Source organism: Pseudopodoces humilis, chromosome 15, assembly GCF_049639895.1.
Source record: "Pseudopodoces humilis isolate 2021_Gansu_Grassland_sample_001 chromosome 15, ASM4963989v1, whole genome shotgun sequence".
NCBI lineage: Eukaryota > Metazoa > Chordata > Aves > Passeriformes > Paridae > Pseudopodoces > Pseudopodoces humilis.
In genome coordinates this window covers 17,620,622-17,637,442 of record NC_142214.1, presented here as the reverse complement: position 1 = coordinate 17,637,442, position 16,821 = coordinate 17,620,622, and the positions used below count along the sequence as shown (strand labels likewise).

At 47.2% G+C, this 16,821-nt stretch overlaps 1 protein-coding gene across 4 annotated transcripts in view; it reads left to right on the top strand.

The window, feature by feature from the left end:
- The first annotated feature begins 4,210 nt into the window (after window positions 1-4,210).
- The window catches only part of CAPN6 (calpain 6), a 51,966-nt gene continuing 39,355 nt past the window's right edge, over window positions 4,211-16,821 (top strand). The window contains exons 1-4 of one of the 4 annotated variants that reach the window (XM_005527410.3): window positions 4,211-4,320; window positions 5,637-5,885; window positions 12,227-12,314; window positions 13,124-13,292. In XM_005527410.3, the coding sequence (XP_005527467.1) occupies window positions 13,128-13,292 (165 nt within the window). In that variant the 5' untranslated portion in view covers window positions 4,211-4,320; window positions 5,637-5,885; window positions 12,227-12,314; window positions 13,124-13,127. Of the gene's footprint in view, window positions 4,321-5,636; window positions 5,886-10,072; window positions 10,121-12,226; window positions 12,315-13,123; window positions 13,293-16,821 lie in introns of those variants that run through there. The other 3 variants (XM_088062859.1, XM_014256466.2, XM_088062860.1) reach the window with 3 other exon arrangements.

Below are 16,821 nucleotides of genomic sequence, written 5' to 3'. Positions count from 1 at the left end.
TTTTATCTCCAACCCCCCAGTCCCTACCTTGTCCCTGCCCCACAGGGGTTTCACCCCCAGCCCTACCATGTTTGTCTTGCCAGCCATGCTGCCTCAGCTCCATCTCCTCAGCTTCCCACTGCCTCCAGCTAAAAGCTGCTCCTGGTTCTCACTGCAGCCCAGAGCTGTTGACAAGGACACGAATCAGTCACTACCATCATTTCAGTGTCTCCATGAGCTGTCACACCCATCCCAAGGGGGGGCCGCTAATGAGACCTGACCCCCAACACGTGCCTTTCCACAACCCCACTCCACAGCCACCGAGCCCCAGGTTCCTCACCCCAAAATGTGCTCTTGGGCTGGTTCTGAGCCCCAGGAACCCCCCTGAGATTCCACCCCTGGCTTGTGCTCGGCACCACTGGCTGGGCTGGAAGCCCTGGGCAGCTCCATCCCCTTCCCTGTGGGATTTATTTCAGATCCACTTGGGTTTGGCTCTGGCTCCAGCCCCAGGGCTTTATGTTCTCTGTGGCCCCAGACCAACAATAAATAAACACTATTTATCTAGAAAGAAAATTTATAAATAGAATAGTCTAACGCAGAACGCTAATAGAACATAAGAGCAATACAATAATGGACTAAACCAACTTTATTGCCTGCATTTTTAATATTATTTCAAGCTCCAGATCCCCGCGGGGCCGCATCCCGCCCACCCCTGATTTGAGGACAGCTTTTCCCCCACAGGCTGCGCACCAGCGGCGCCGCTGCCCGACCCTCACGGGGCATGGCGGGCACTGACAGGGCCAAGCCGAGCACCGACAACGCTCCAGGACGCCGCTGCCCAGCAGCCGCAGGGGTCAGCCCGGGCAGCTGTGAGTACCCTGACCCGGCTCCGCAGCGAACACCAGAGCCCGCACACAAACACCATACACCATCAATGCCACCCACACCTCCCGCGCACGCTATTTATACCCCCGCCGGGCCAGTCCAGCCAATCCCAACCCGCTGCTCTGCCCGCCCGTTCCCGCCCAGCCCAGCCCAGCCAATCCCAGCCCGCTGTGCTGCCCGCCCCTTCCCGCCTCACTCCCGTCTCCTCGCTCCCCGCTGTCCCCTCAGTTCCCGCCGCCGCCGCTCCGGGAAGGATCCCGTCCACTTCCCGCTTTCCCTCGGCGAACTCCCTGTCAGAACGCGACCGGAGGGCCCCCGCCGGCCCTTCCCGGGCCCAAACAGCACCTGCTGGAACTGCGGTAGCGGGGCCGCAGCTCCGCCGGGTCCCGAAGTGGCCGCCGTGTGAGCTGCGCCTCAGGACAGCCGGGCTGAGGGGCCGGGCCGCGGCTGCCCGGCCTGAGCTTGGCGGGACCGCGGCCGCGCTGAAGGGGTGGCCGGGCTTGGAGCCCCTTCGCATCCCGATAGTCCCTATGGCACCCCGACAATAGCCAGCCCATCCCAAATGTCCCTTTCACATCCCAGCAGTCACTCTGCCATCCCGACAGTGATTTCAGCTCCAGCCCCACAAGCTTTATTTATTTCACTGCCAGTTCTGCCGTTTCAGCTCCAGCTCTGCATCCCCCCTTGCACCACCGCCAGGTGAAACCGCTCCTGGTTCTCCTAGATTTTATATGTATAATATATAATATAAATATATATAGTGTATGTGTATATATATATATATATAATATATAGAAATTATATACATATAATTATATATTATATACATATAAGAGTAGGTTTTAGTTTTAAGTAAGTAAAAATATAACTTAAATGCCTTAAGAGTCTGTGTTAGCTAGTGAAAAGCCTTATTACCCAGTTTAAAGTTCAGTGCTACCCTTCACAGATTCAACATAGCTCTAGACATAATGAAAATATAGCTTACATTTCTAGATAGAACAGATAGGGTACTAACCTATACGTAAGATTTAGATAAAGAGAGCAGTGCTTTCACATGTTAGAATTAAGCTTGGATCAGTGTAGAAAGTTTTGGTTTAGAATCTTGTTTTTAGCTGTTTGGATGATTTACGAAGTTAATCCCCTATATTGGGGATCACAGACACACACACACACCTGAAGAAGAAGAAGAGCATCACCATCATCATCACCAGCTGCTTCTGTGGCCCAGGACAACAGGACTCCATGTCCAGGACATCAGGATTTTATACCAGAGAGCTGCTGCTCAGAATTTGGGACTTTATGCCAAAAGCTTTTAGCACAGACTTTAACTCTCTGAACTCTTTGCCTTTGATGAGACTGATGTTTTTATACAATAAATATCTTTCCAGCAACCAACAACTGTTTGTGTCTCCTTGAGACCTGGAAAACCCCTTGAATCCCCACTGAAGCATCGACACCCTCCCTTGCCTTGCCTTATCTTTTCTACCCCATCCTTGCCTTTCCCACTTCTCCCTTGCCTTGCTTTTCCTAACCTTTCCTTGACTTTTCCATCCCGTCCTTGTCTTTCCCACCCCATTCTTGCCTTTCCCACCTCTCCCTTGCCTTTCCCAGCTCTCCCTTGCCTTACTTTTCCCACCCATCCCTTGCCTTTCCCACCTTTCCCTTGCCTTTCCCACCTTTCCCTTGCCTTCCCACCTCTGCCTTGTCTTTCCTACCCTATTCTTGCCTTTCTCACACATCCCTTGCCTTTCCCACCTTTTCTTTGCCTTGCTTTTCCCGACCTTTCCTTACCGTTCCCAACCTTTCCTTACCTTTCCCGCCCCATCCTTACCTTTCCCACCTCTCTCTTGCCTTTCCCACGTTTCTCTTGCCTTTCCCACTCATCCCTTGCCTTTCCCACTCATCCCTTGCCTTTCCCACCTTTCCCTTGCCTTTCCCACCCATCCCTTGCCTTTCCCACTCATCCCTTGCCTTTCCCACCTTTCCCTTGCCTTTCCCACTCATCCCTTGCCTTTCCCACCTCTCCCTTGCCTTTCCCACTCATCCCTTGCCTTTCCCACTCATCCCTTGCCTTTCCCACCTTTCCCTTGCCTTTCCCACTCATCCCTTGCCTTTCCCACTCATCCCTTGCCTTTCCCACTCATCCCTTGCCTTTCCCACTCATCCCTTGCCTTTCCCACTCATCCCTTGCCTTTCCCACCTCTCCCTTGCCTTTCCCACTCATCCCTTGCCTTTCCCACTCATCCCTTGCCTTTCCCACTCATCCCTTGCCTTTCCCACCCTCGCATCCCTGGGCGATGTCGCCACCTCGCGGCCGCCGGGCGCGTTCCCCCTCCCCGGGCTCACCGGAGGGAGGGGTGGGTGGGTGGATTTTGAGTGGGTCCTGCAGGGAAATAAATCCTGGGGCCGTTCCCTCGCAGGGATGCTCCCCTGCTCCTCCTTCCCGCCGTGACCAGCCTGCCTGAAAAATAACTCCAAACGCCCGCTTCAGACTCCTCTGCTCCGGGCAGCTGAGCCATGGCAGTGCTGCCTTGTCTGTTCAGAAATTTTCCTTTTGTTTGTGGTTAAAGCAGTTGGAGGATAAAGCTGCTCTGTACGCTTCAGCTACAGTGACAGCTGTGGGCAGGGGCAAAGCACGGCCCTTTCTGTGCCTTCTGTTTTAGGGATTGTCTTCCTTTAACTTAGTGCTGTGCAGAAGGCTCAGTGCTAGCTAGATCAGCCTGGGACTGATCCCTTACTCCAACCCCTCCGGTCATTTATGCTTTGGGAGAAAGTGGGAAAGAACCTGTTCTCGAAATTCCACAATGCGAAGGATGAGTGATCCAGGTTCAAAATGCTGTTGTTGAGCAAAACTGGGCACAGCTGGATACACAACTCTGAAAGTTTTCACTGAATCTTGCTTAATTTTCAGATTCTGCCTCTTGGGCTCTTTGTTCAAACTGCTGAAATTAGAAAGAATAGAACAGACATGTAGGATTTAAGCTGAATCTCTTCTGGAAACCACCTCATGTTTTGTTAATAAATTGCCCCATGAAATTAAGTGACCATATCTCTGGTGGGACACAAGAGCCTGGCAGTGGAGTGTGTGTGCAAGGTGGTGGGCAGGAATTTCTGAAGGTACGAATGGGCTCTGAGCTCAAGGTGCTGAACACACGGATGTGGGGTAGAGAAGACCTTGTGAAGGAGCAGGTTCTGGTGGTTACTTGCACTGTGGTGTCCCTTTACAAAACAGGCTGGCTCTGGTTTGCTGCTGAGGGTGCAGGAGGAGTTTGGAAAGCAGCAAGTCTGGAGCAGGGGGAGTGTGGTGAGGCACGGCTCAGGAGGCTGTGCAGGAGAGCAGTGAGGAAACTGGGGACAGCAGGAGATGCAGCGCAGTCATGCATGGAAACCAGTCCAGAGGAGGGGACACATCCACCAAGGAAGCTAAAGGCTGCAGGGTTCATTTGAGGATTTCAGGTATGACGCTGGAAGGTTAAATGGTTCACAATAAATGAGACCTCTTTTCCAGGAGGGTTTTTTTTTTCCCATTAGTTGCCATCCCTGTGGCTCATCTTGCTGCCTGTCCAAAGGGATTTCTGTTTCTGACAAGACTTCCAGCAAGAGCTCCTCCTCAGCCCAGACAAATCCCATCCAATTCTTGGATTATGCCACTCACATCAAAAAGTTCTCATGGTTTTGTTCTGCACTGGATCAAAGCAAAGGCAGCTACTGCGAGAACACATCTTATAAGCTGTGAATATTATTATCAGCTCACAGAGTGGAATTTTGTTGTGCTCTTCTGGGGGTTTTCATGTTCTTCCCTCAGCTGTGCAAATGAATCACAGTCTGAGTGTAATATACAGGCATCAGCTTTTTATTATGATTTAAACTCTGGGCTACTTACTCAATCAGGAATTGGAAACACATGGCTTTAGTATGTAAGGCTTTTTTACTCATGAAATAGTAAAACTGTAGTGGCAGCTTCCAGGGACTTTCAGTCCAAATTTCAGCGTGCCTTCAAAAGGAATTGGGGTAAAAGAGCAAATTGTCCTGCGGTGAACCTTGCAGTGCAGAAATTTGTGATGCTTCTTTTAATCACCTTCAGAGTATTTTGTGGATGTAACTCATTCCCTGAGATCCAATCTCCTCTAGGAGATTTGCTCAGTCATGATGTTGAGGAGAAGGAATGAACGTATTTGTAAACTTAGACCAGTTATACTAAAATGAGGATTAAATGAAGGAAGAAAACTGGGGAGAATATATAAGACTATGGTACAGAGGAAATTTTGTAATGCATTTTGAAATGGTGCTTGTTCAAAAATGGAGCTACATTTACTAAAATACAAATCAAACCCACATAATGGCCAAATAAAGGTGTTATAGCCCCCAGTTCAGAAAAAAATTCAAGTCAAATTAACCCAGATGTTTAGGATTTACCCAAAAGGAAATTGAGGCTGAGCAAAGTATGGAGAGAAGCTTGTTTTTCCAAAACTATTTCTTGTCAAGAATTTCTTTGTGTCCTACTTTTTATTTTGCCACAGCACAGAGAAATATATTATTTCCTGGGTTCTAAACTTTATTTTTAATAAAGTTTTCTAAACTTTATTTTTCAATTCCTTTACTAGGACAGGGAGAGAAGGATGAATGCTGTGCTGCCCAATAAGGAATGTAACTTTTGGGTTTATTTTTTTACGGTGCACATTAATCCGTTGTTTTTCCCTCAAAAATAAAAATAAATCCAAACAAACCCTGCAACTCTTGCCGAACAGTCTGGCCTTATCTCCTTCTTCAAGAGTTCATTCACAGTTCCAGCCAGCTGGATTTGTGTGGCAGGAGCGCACGAGGCTCTGCGCTTTCGGTCAGCTCGGAGCTTTCCTGGTGTCCCTGGGACATCCCTGGCAGAGTTATCCCAACACACACCCCCCTGGAGATGTGATCGTGGTACAGCCCAGAGAATTCCAGGTTAAAAAGCCGAGGGATCAGTGTTTGCAGGAGCCACTTTGGAGCTGGATGTGCCCCGAGCAGCGTCTGACCCCAGCCAGGTGAGTGCCTGACTGGTGTTTACTGATTAACACCTTTATCACCAGGAAAGAAAACTCTGTGTGAACCAAAATGAGCCAACACAGTGAGAAAATGCTGGATTACTTGAGTTTCTTTAATATATACTTCTTTCATAAAGTCACAGCTCTGTGCTAACTCTGAGCCAAACTTTATTGCAGAATTTATTGCCAAAGCATGAGTGCTGTCCTTTCTTCTGGGATAACCAGTTCCACTCTTCTCTCTACAGGCATCCTTTACAGTTATTCCAAAGAATGGGGCCAGACTAATAAAGTGTGATTTGATCTCTGCTCATATAATTCCATTTGCCATCCTGTCTCTGATCTTCCAAAATATTGTCAGTTCTCACTGTGGATTCTTTCACTGTGAAATTCAAGGGGGGTTTTAAATGTATTTTTTTGTTTTCATTGTTCTTGTGAAGGAGGGATTTTTGTACTGTATATAAAATAATTTATAAGTGGATATATAAAATAACAGAGTGGTCTGAAAAGGAGTTACTGATTAATTTGCAATCTCTTTTTTTAAACTAACTTTTAAGAAAAGGCAGAATGGAGAGGTAGTGGAATTCTGGAGAAAGCTGTTTCCTGTGGCTTCAGCACAAAACCTTGGCTTGAATGAATCGAGTTACAATGCTGTTTGTATTTTCTTCAGAGCTTTTTATGGATCACTTGACTGGATTAATGTTAATTGTAACAATTGGCATCTACTGTAGTAAATGACTTTTTTAAAAAAATCTAACTGGAATTGTACTTCTCTGATGTTAATTGAAAATCTGTCTGATTTTGAGGCTATACTGGAAGCCACTGAAGGACAAGGTTTCTTGAAACATGGAGACACTTGTGCACTTGGGAAAATCCTGAAAGGAGCCGTGGGTTTTGTCTCTGCTTGCAATGATCTTTAAGAATTTCAGGGCTTTGTTGAAGGTTTCACCTGAAAATCAGGTGGAGGCAAAAGTCTGCTTTGCTGCTGTCCCATTGCTTTTTAAATCTTTGCCCTTGCCTGAGGGGAGAGAGAGAGAATAGTTAAAAGTGTTCCACAGGCAGCTACTCGGGGATAAACTCCCTTGGGAAAGACAAGGAGAGGAGAGAGGGAGTCCAGCCAGAGTTCATCCTCTCTGAGTGTGTTCTGCCAGGACTTTGAGCGGTTTTGACCATGAGATCAGCATTGTACTGCTGAACAATCACAGGTGTATATTGATTTCACTCAGTTCTCAAGCTGAAAAGATCCCACACACCCCTGACCACCAGCCCTACACATTTGGGGTGTTTCTGCTCCTGCCAGATGCAGTTGTTCCCCCTTGGGCACAGTCACCTGCAAGGGCAGCTTTTCTCAGCATCTGTTTGCTTCTGTACCCCCATCCTGAAGGGTCAGAAGGAGTTTGCACTTTATCTCACCAGGAGCTGGTGAGATAGAGAGCTGGAGGGAGAGCAAGCTGTGAAAATCAGTGGCAGGTCCTTGGCAGAGCTCCTGCTCCACTCCTGGGCTTAGGAAATGTCAGGCTTGGTCCTGACCCAGCACCCACCCTCTGCAGTGCAATCTGAATTCTGATTCCCAGCTGAAGTGCCACAGAACCTCTCCTACCCCAGTGAGGCCTGAAAGAAAAGCCTGGTTAAACACTGTGCTGTTGCAGAACAAGTATTGTAATTAATTTTATGGCAGAAAAGCTTTTCTCTATAGCCTGGTGATTCTGCCAGGCCGTGATGCTGTCTGTGAAAGCAAACAGCTTGTGGAGCTCCTGATGTCCAGCTTCTCTCCCCCACATTCCTGCTCAGAAGTGATAGGATATGGGCATGTACTCCCAGATGAAAATATGTGGTTTCCTTTCTCGATTTTAAGAGTGGCAAAACTGCACAGCAGAACAAGGTTGGCACCATCCTGCTTCTGCAGGAAAGCAAATGCTTGTGTCTCCTTCCCATGGCTATTTCTTGAGCTAACGGAGAGACCTTTATATGCCTGTGAAAGTCCTGAGTTACAGAGGCCATAAAATAGTCAAACTAACCTTATTTTATTGGAAAATCTAAATACTGGCTGAAAGAAGGACTAATGCTGCACAAGCAGAGCCCAGAGCACAAAATAAACTTGGTGTTTCACCCAGTCAGGGAGAGCACTGCCACCCAAAACAACAGAGAAGCCCTGGCTCATGGTGCTTAATACTGGACAGGGTGTTATTAAATTATGCTGTGCAGCAAATTTGATCAAAATTGAATATATTCTTACTAATGCAATTGCACATCTACACAACATGGATTTAACACTGACTTCATACATTTTTTATTGGCTTATGTAGAAGAAGAGAGGATATCCAGTCCAGCATAAAGCCTCCCAGTTAATGTCTTGAGCTGTTTAAAGAATTTGAATGAGTAAATTTCTCTAGAAGAGGTGCTTCTGCTGCAGCAGTAGCAGTGGACAGCCAGCAGTGAAACCACAGTGTTTATGAAGTGGAAGCTTTTCAGCTGCTTTAATTTCCCGTGCACTGTTAATACAGGTTTGCAAAGCCATTGCGTTGTAAGGACCTGTGATCACCCTGCACAGCAAGAAAGAGCAATAACCTTTTCCAGCTGGAGCTCTGGAAGTTCCTTTAATTAGTTTTACAGAAAACCAGTTCAGAGTGATTTAAAGCTTTTGGCTGCTGGGCTGCTTTTTTGGAGGCGCTCCTGGTTTGGTTGTTCTGAAGCAAACTATGGAAACAGAGATGTTTGGGAAAATACCAAACTGTGTTTGCAAACAGTGAAATACTTGGGTCCCTGATTTGCTCTTGTAGTCCAAACAGTGGCTTTGAGGTTTGCTGAGGAGTGTTGCAGGAGCAGAGTTTGGAGCTGGGAGGTTTTTGTGTGTTGTCAAGACAGGGCACACAGCTGCGGGCACAAAGCAGAAACCTGAGAACCAGCTGTGGGTGGCTGCTAAGGTGACAACTTAGTATCTGCAAATGGACAATTATCTTCAGACTGGATTTATTCAATAACAGAATGGTTTGGGTTGGAAAGCTCATCTCATTCCACCACCTTGGGCAGGGATATCTTCTACTGTTCCAGGCTGCTCAAAATCCAGTCCAGCCTGGCCTTGAGCACTTCCTGGGATGGGGAGACCTCTGGGAAACCTGTGCCAGTTCTCAGGAAATTTCTTCTTGGAATCCTCACCTAAACCTCCCCTCTATCAATTTAAGACTGCTTCCCCTTGTCCTATCACTGTCTGCCCATGTAAAAGGTTGCTCTCCCTCTTTTTTATATAAACTCCCTTTAGGAGCTGAAATGCTGCTCTTAGGCTTCCCTGGAGCCTTCTCTTCTCCAGGCTGAGGCAGCCCAGCTCTGTCAGCCCGGGAGGCTGCCCCAGAGCATGGAACATGCTGTGTGCCTCATTTCTGCCATCCCTCCATGGGATTTCCAGATGGGGGCTCCCAAACCAGCAGGAAGGTGAGCCCAAGGCAGGCGTGGGCCTCAGCTCAGGATCCACTTCTGGAAGAAGCAGTTTCATTTTCAAAGCTGTGCCCAACTATAGCCTTAAATCCCTCCTGGAAATGCACTTTGCCCTTTTAGTCCTGCTGCTGTGCATGGAAATTCCTTGGAATCCTGCAGCTGGAACAGCAAACTGGGGTGTGTGATAGAATTTATGTGTTACAACACACCAAGCCTCCTCCTTGCAGAGGAGTTTCATCTGGCACTGAGGGCCCTCTGCAGCTGCTTGGCCTTTGGGGCTGAAAGTGCTGGGTTTGGTCAGGAAAAACTCAGCCCTGCTGTCCCTGCACCCCTGGGCTGGGATGGGAATGGGAGGATGGATGGCTGAGCTCAACAGCTGCACTACCTGCTCTGCCTCAGGTGTGCCCTGCATGTCACTTGGTTACACAGAACAACAAAACTGAGATGAGAGCTGGTGAATTCTGTCCAGGTTTGTGTATTTATTGCAGGAATTCAAGGATTAGGAGGGTGTGGTTATCCCTCACACGCCTGTCTGGACAGTCAGTGCTGTTTGCTGTGGATCTCCCGTGTAGCAGCTGGGGGAGAGAAGGGTTAAAACAGGGAAATGTGAGTGTAAAGAAAAGCTGTTGGAAAGTTTAACACTCAAAACTCATCTCAGTGCTCTGGTCAAGACCTGGATTTCAAGTGAATGTCCCTTTAATTTATGGCTGCTCCTAAGGCCAGGAGCTGGTATTTACCCAGTGTTAAATGTGATTTATCCGTGCTCTGGCTGGCTCCGGCAGAGGAATCATCTCTGAGTACAAACTGTAAGTAAAACTGAGATTGTTCCATGGTCAGGCTGAAGAGGGGACTCTACACCAGCTCCACGTCACTCTTTTGCTGAAACTCTTTTTCTAATCAGAATGGGAAACTCTCTGGAAAAACAGAGGGGCAGAGAGAGACTTAAAAGCTGAGAGTTTGAAAGCTGAGAGTTTGAAAGCTGAGTGACGTGAGACCTCCTGTACTTCTGCTGATACCACGGGGGACTGGGTGACCTGTAGAGCTCTTCAGGGATTTTTTTCCCCTTTCTTTTCTCCTCTGTCCCTCCCCTGGAGTGTTCCCTTCTCTCTGCTGAGCCACAGAGTGTCTCTGAGCTGGGGTGCAGTATTTTTGGGACCGTGTTTCTTAGTGCACAGCTCATTCTGTATCACATGGCAGAGCAGGGAGCCCTGGCAGAGCCCTGCCAATGTTTCCTCAGCACTGCAAGGCCAGCAGAGCCAGGGTAAAGCTGTGGGAGTGGAGCAGGGGATGCTCTGCTGCTCTGTGCCCTGGCTGGAGGAACGAGTGTGGTTCTTTGGGAGCTTGAGACATCAACTGAGGGTCCAAAACTAGGAGCTGCTTCAAAAGTAAACCTTGGAATGGGAAGCAGGTTTGCCTCAGGCCATGTCCTGGTAGGTGAATGCCCCAGGAGAGGCAGGCTCAGCTGTGCTCCCCCATCCTCAGTGCTCAAACCACCAGGCTGCTGTATAAAAACTGCACTGACATTCTTGGTGGAGGGCTTTCCAACGGGAAAGAGATATTTTTATTGAGTTTAAGATGGGCAGCTCTGGGTTCCTGTCAAAGTGGGTTCCTCCTGCTTCCCCAGATGGTGATGGGACTTCAGTTCAGTGCCTCCTGGGTGGGGGTGAAACATTTGGCAGCCAGGATGAGCAGCCCTGGCAACCTGAGCCCCAAAACACACTGCAGATGTCACAGGGAGCCTGGAGAGGGGCAGGAGAAGAGGGGCAGGAGAAGAGGAGCAGGAGAAGAGGGGCAGGAGAAGAGGGGCAGGAGAAGAGGGGCAGGAGAAGAGGAGCAGGAGAAGAGGGGCAGGAGAAGAGGGGCAGGAGAAGAGGGGCAGGAGAAGAGGAGCAGGAGAAGAGGAGCAGGAGAAGAGGGGCAGGAGAAGAGGAGCAGGAGAAGAGGAGCAGGAGAAGAGGAGCAGGAGAAGAGGAGCAGGAGAAGCCTCCTCCTTGTTGATGTCTCCCTTGTTGAGCAGCCCAGGGCGAGGCAGGCAGTGTTTTATCACCTTCTGTGCAGTGCCACAGAACATTCTGGGCTGCTGTAGAATGGAGTGTTACTCCTGGAAGGACTCACATTCCTGTCTGGCAGATAGGTGGGGAGAAAGGGGAGTGAATGAGGTCATGAAAGACCTGTCTCAGTGAATTAGGCAGTGACAAACCTCATCACCCAGGGGCTATTTTAAAAACAAATAGACTCGGTTTAGAATGTTAGATAGCTCATGGGGAATTTTTAATGTTCAAGAGTGCCAGTTATTATGAAGTAACCTATATCCCACCCAAATTAGTCAGACTGTTTTGTTGTGGTCCCTGAGGTACCTCTTTAAAATTGACAAGTGAATTTGAAGAACTGGTTTGTGGGGGGAAGCAAATCTATCTTCCCTGTCTTGGGAGGCCACCAGCCAAGTGAGAGGCCTTGAAGCACTTCTTTTTTTGAGGGAGATAAGTAACCAGAAAGTAATAGAATCACAAAATGGCTTTGGTGAGGATGGATCTTAAAGCCCATCCCTGCCATGGGTAAGGACACCTTCCACCATCCCACATTGCTCCAAGCTCCATCCAGCCTGGCTTTGGACACTTCCAGGGATGGGGCATCCACAAACAGCTTTCACTCACAAGAACAAAGACCACGACAAATTTGACATTTCTGAGTGTTCCTCATTGCTCTTCTGTATTTTCCCTGCTGTTGCTCACTTGCACAGCTGCAAAAGCTTGGTTTATTTTCCCTCAGATCTGTGGAGTCTGACCCAGTTTGTGAGACTGAGACTGAGCTCCCTGCAGCTGGAACAGCGAGTGGCTGCCAGGACGATGCAGTGCCATGCCCCAGAGCAGGATGTTGGTTAATTCAACCTGCATTTGTCTTTATTGCTGTAGGCAAGGAAGGGGAGATACATCTCTAATTCCAGCCTGTGTCCAGAAGGAAGGGGAAAGGAGCTGACACAGAGGGCCTTTCCAAAACAGGGTAAGTTCAGATGCTCTCACCACTCCCTCTCTTGAAGCAGAGACATCCTTCATGCCCCCCAAAGTTCAAACCATCCTGAGTGATTTCTCTAATTGATTTCTCATTTGTAAAATGTTTTAAAGCAATTTACTTGAGCTCTGTGGGTGCGACCATAAACTTGCCAAGTTTGATAGTCAGGATTCTGGGAATTAAGGTCTTAGAACATATTGTTTGGGTTTTTTGTTGTTGTTGTGCTTTTTAAAATACTTTCAGTTCTCATCAATTATTTGCAAATATTTTCTCCTTCTGGGAAATAATTTCCTTGAAATGTAACATAAAGTTCAAAGACAACAGTACAAGCCAAAGTATTGTCACTTAAATTAAGATGGAGAAATGTGGAAATCTGGTTTCATTTGTTTCTAGGCATAAGATTTGGAGTAGATAATTCAAGCTTTAGTGGCCAGAAGGAGACTGTAGGACAGAAAGATGGCCCAGCTCTCCACACATGGTGCAGACTGAGAGCCAAGCCTCACTTTGCTACCTTTCCAATCAATTAGGCAAAGCAAAATATTGGGCTTGTGCCTGGCCTGGGCTCTTTCCTGATAAGAATTCTGTTCAGACAAAAAATACAATCCTTATCTCTAAGATCTTGAGTTTATACTTACCTAGTCTTTAACATAATCTAATTTATAATCTGGGTTTCTTTGTTTTATTTTAAATAAAAAAGTCACCTCATTTAGAGCAAGTTCCATGCTCTCTTGTTAAAGGCTAGGGAGTGGTATCAGCTATGGACCTTCACAGTTTGTCCAATATTGATTTCATCTGGACAGGAAGATGTCTTCATCAGTGCAACTCTTCCGAGATCAGAGGTACCAGGAGCTGAAGGGGCAGTGCCTCCAGCAGGGCCGGCTCTTTGAGGATCCCGAGTTTCCAGCCTCACATGAATCCCTTTACTATGACTCAGCAGCAAAAGGGAAAGTGGAATGGAAGAGGCCAAAGGTAATGGGTGGGTGTTTTTTCACTCCTGCTGTCTCCTCCAGCAGAGACTCTTCCACCAAGAGGTGTCTGAGCAAAGCTTCGTTCTGTTTTGTGAATTCTGTGAATTGCCACCCTCTCCATCAGCAGTTTGTCTTTGGTTCTGGTGAAGCCTTAGCAGCAAGTTCTATCCAGAGAGAGTGGAGAGTTTTCCTTTTTTGGTTGATGCCAACTCTGGTCTCTGCATGGCTGTGCTGTATTCACAATGGATTTTGCCTCTGACTTGTGTAAAACCTCAATTACCCACCAGTGATTTTCTGTGCTAAATGAACAGCTATTATCTCTAAGCCACCAAGACTGCTTGTGTCTATTTGCCACTTCTACTGGCATCTTAACAGGAAAACAAATATGTCACTGGCTTTGAATTGTAACTACTGTAGTTACATTCCAAATCATTAATACCACCTATATTCGGGGTCTCTTAGTTGGTTTGCTCAGAGGTTTTATGCTTCACGTGTGTTTTTAAATCAGTTCACAACCCTAAGCAAACAATTCAGAAGATCACAAACCCATTTCCAGTCTGGCTTTCCATCAGTGTCATCTGTTCTCTTACTGTGACAAGTGTAATGGAGAGGACAGTGGAAGCCTCTAGCAGCATTTTTGCCCTTAAGCATGATGAATTTCTCCTTTACTTCACCCATGCCCACTTTTGGGATTAATCTTCTGGGAGCACAGGCTTGAGTGTCTTTCCTTAGAAAACACGATGCCAATGTGATGTCCTTCATATGCAGCTGGTTCTGTTTCGTGTCCTCTGTGACAGGGGACAACAGATGGGGCTGACCAAGGCTGGACTCTATTTGCCAGAAGAGGCTGCTTCTCTTTTTTTGCTTCTTCTTCTTCTTTCCTGGTGCTGCTCATTCCTCACAGCAGCTTCTCTGCTGGAATTTAGTGAGCAGCCCAAGGGTTGCTTTCCTGCTTCTCATTTCAAGACATGAGACTGAAGAATGGGGAGAAGTAATTTGGGAAAGAAAAAGAAGAACATTCCTAAGTCTGTGGGTTTATTTTTATTTCTGAGCTCTTTCCTGTTTATTGGAGCCTTTCATCCCCTCCTAGAAAAGGAAATACTGTGCAGCACAGAGAGGTCAGGAAGAGTGTTTGTTCTTTCTAGGAGATGTGAAGCAAGAGCTAAACTCTAGCCAAGGATGCCATTTTGGGCCATTCTTGTGCGTATGAGTTTTTTCAAGGTGCTGGTCCGTGGTTTGAAGTCTAATTGTAGGTCAGTGATTAGCTTTGCATTCAATTATTACCCATTAAACATGACGTTAATGTAGGAAACCTCACATATTAATTAATGTTCTATTTACATAAATTTTATGATCATTTATCATAGAACCACGCACAGATTGACCTGACACTCCTGAGATGTTGAACCATATCCCACCAGTCCCTGGCCTCTGCCAGCCAGAACTTCAGAGGGTGAATTCTGGTGTTGATGCCAACAACACAGAACCACAGAACTTTCTAGACTGAAAAACACTTTTAGGTTGAAAAGGACTTCTAAGATCATTGAGTCCAACCCTTACCCTGACACTGCTGAGTCCATTACTAAGCTATGTCTCAAGCACCACATCTACAGGTCCTTAAAAAAACCACTTCCCATGGCAGTCAGTTCCAGTGCTTGACAACCCTTTTGGGAAAGAAATTTCTCCTTGTATCTAATCTAAACCTCTCCTGGTTTGTGAATCCTTTGCTGGTGTTTCAGAACATTGGGCTCTGCCAATTCCCCAGCTCCTCTGAGATAAACCTGTGAAATGAAAACGGAGCTGAGCACCACCATTTCAAAGGTGCAGCATCTTCCAGAGCCCTTCAGCTCATGCAGGAAGCCTCCTGGAGAGGTTTTCTGTGGGGAAAATCTGCTGGTTTGTTGGAAAAAGAGTAAGAAAGATTGTTTTGTGGCCATCCTTTCTGCCCACTGATATTAGCATCAGAACCCATCCTGCTCTTTTCCTGTGATTTCCCTGGAGTTTGCCCCCTCTGCCAGGCTGAAGTGGGGCTGGGGCAGCTGTGTCCTGCCAAGAGGGGATGTCCTTGGCCACCTGTCCTGGTTAATGCTGCCTCTGTGTGGTGGTCCTGCTCAGCATGGGCTGAAAATACCCAGGAATGACTGTCAGTGCTGAATGGATACTTTATCTGCCTCATTTTTAACTAAACCTCGGGTTTGTGTGAACTTTTTCATTGACCTGGCAAAAAGGATGGAATCTCAAGGATATCTTTGTCAGTGTTAAACAAACAGCAGTGATCCCCCAAACAGGGCAGGCAGGCATGTGAGGAAAGAGTGGGTAAGCTTTCTTCAGAGATAAACAGTGTTCTTTAGTTATTCACAAAGGAAAATAGTCTGATCCCACAGAATGAGACTGTTATCATGTGCTTTCCTGGCTTCCCCGCTTGACCCTGTGTTTTATAAGCCCTGATTCTGCTTTCATCTGCATCTTCTCTTTTTGGGAGGGCTGTGGTTGCATCCCTATGTTCTGGGAGGACAGAGCTGGTGTGTGTCCAGGAAAACAGCACAGAAAGACACTGGGCTGCTGAACTGCTTCCCAAGAAACCCCTCCTGTGTCCCAGCCCACAGAGGGACATTGCTCTGTTTGATTCAATTCCCATTAGCTCCAAAGGTCAGACACCTGCCTGAAGGTGGAGAGTTGCATGTGCCCTTTTTCCTAGAAACGCTGCATGCCCATTCTCCACTCCTCTCACCAGTTTCCCAGCATTTTCAGGGGTGGCTATCACCATGCAAGCGAAATTCCAGGAAATAGGGCAGTACTGTGTTCTGGAGAGATACAATGATAGGAATAAATGGAACAAGTGTCTCCCAACTTCCCAAACTGGGGTGTGTGGGATGAGCAGGTTGGTGATTTATCCAAGGCTGGGGAGCCAGAGAATTCAGGAGCTCTGACTTCTGCAGCTTCACATGTTTACTGGAGGCAGTTTACTTTTGTTTGCTTCAAACTAAAATGTTGGAAATTAAAATGGTGGAAAATGATCCATTGTCTCAGGAGCTGAAACATCTTCATATTTACAAGTGCTGATTTAAACCCTAAACCCTCCCCTGCCTTGTTACCTGTTTAAGATTTTGCTCTCATTTGGAAGGCAGGGGAAGCTTGGGGCAAATCTCTGTGTGGACACTTAGTCTGGGCGAGCTTCACAGATTTTTGCATTAATGTTCTTTATTCCATAGTGACAGGATTTGTGGTCTCAGTGTCCTCCAGAATATTCAACAGTAACCCAGTTGTCATGTATTTCACGGAATGAGGGTCATGGAAGGCTTGGCTGTCAGATGTAAGCACGCCTGGGTTAAATGTCCCTCAGATGTAATGCTCTTCATCACTGAATTCCTCTGTCTCCTCTGTAGCTGTGTCACTGAAATCTGACCCTGTTTTGCAGTTTGAACAAGACCAGAGACATCTGCTTCTGTCTGGGACTCGTGTGGAGCCCAGTGGTGCCTGCAGGAGAGGGAGGTGTCCTGGCACTGCTTTCAGCGCTTGCATCAGCACTG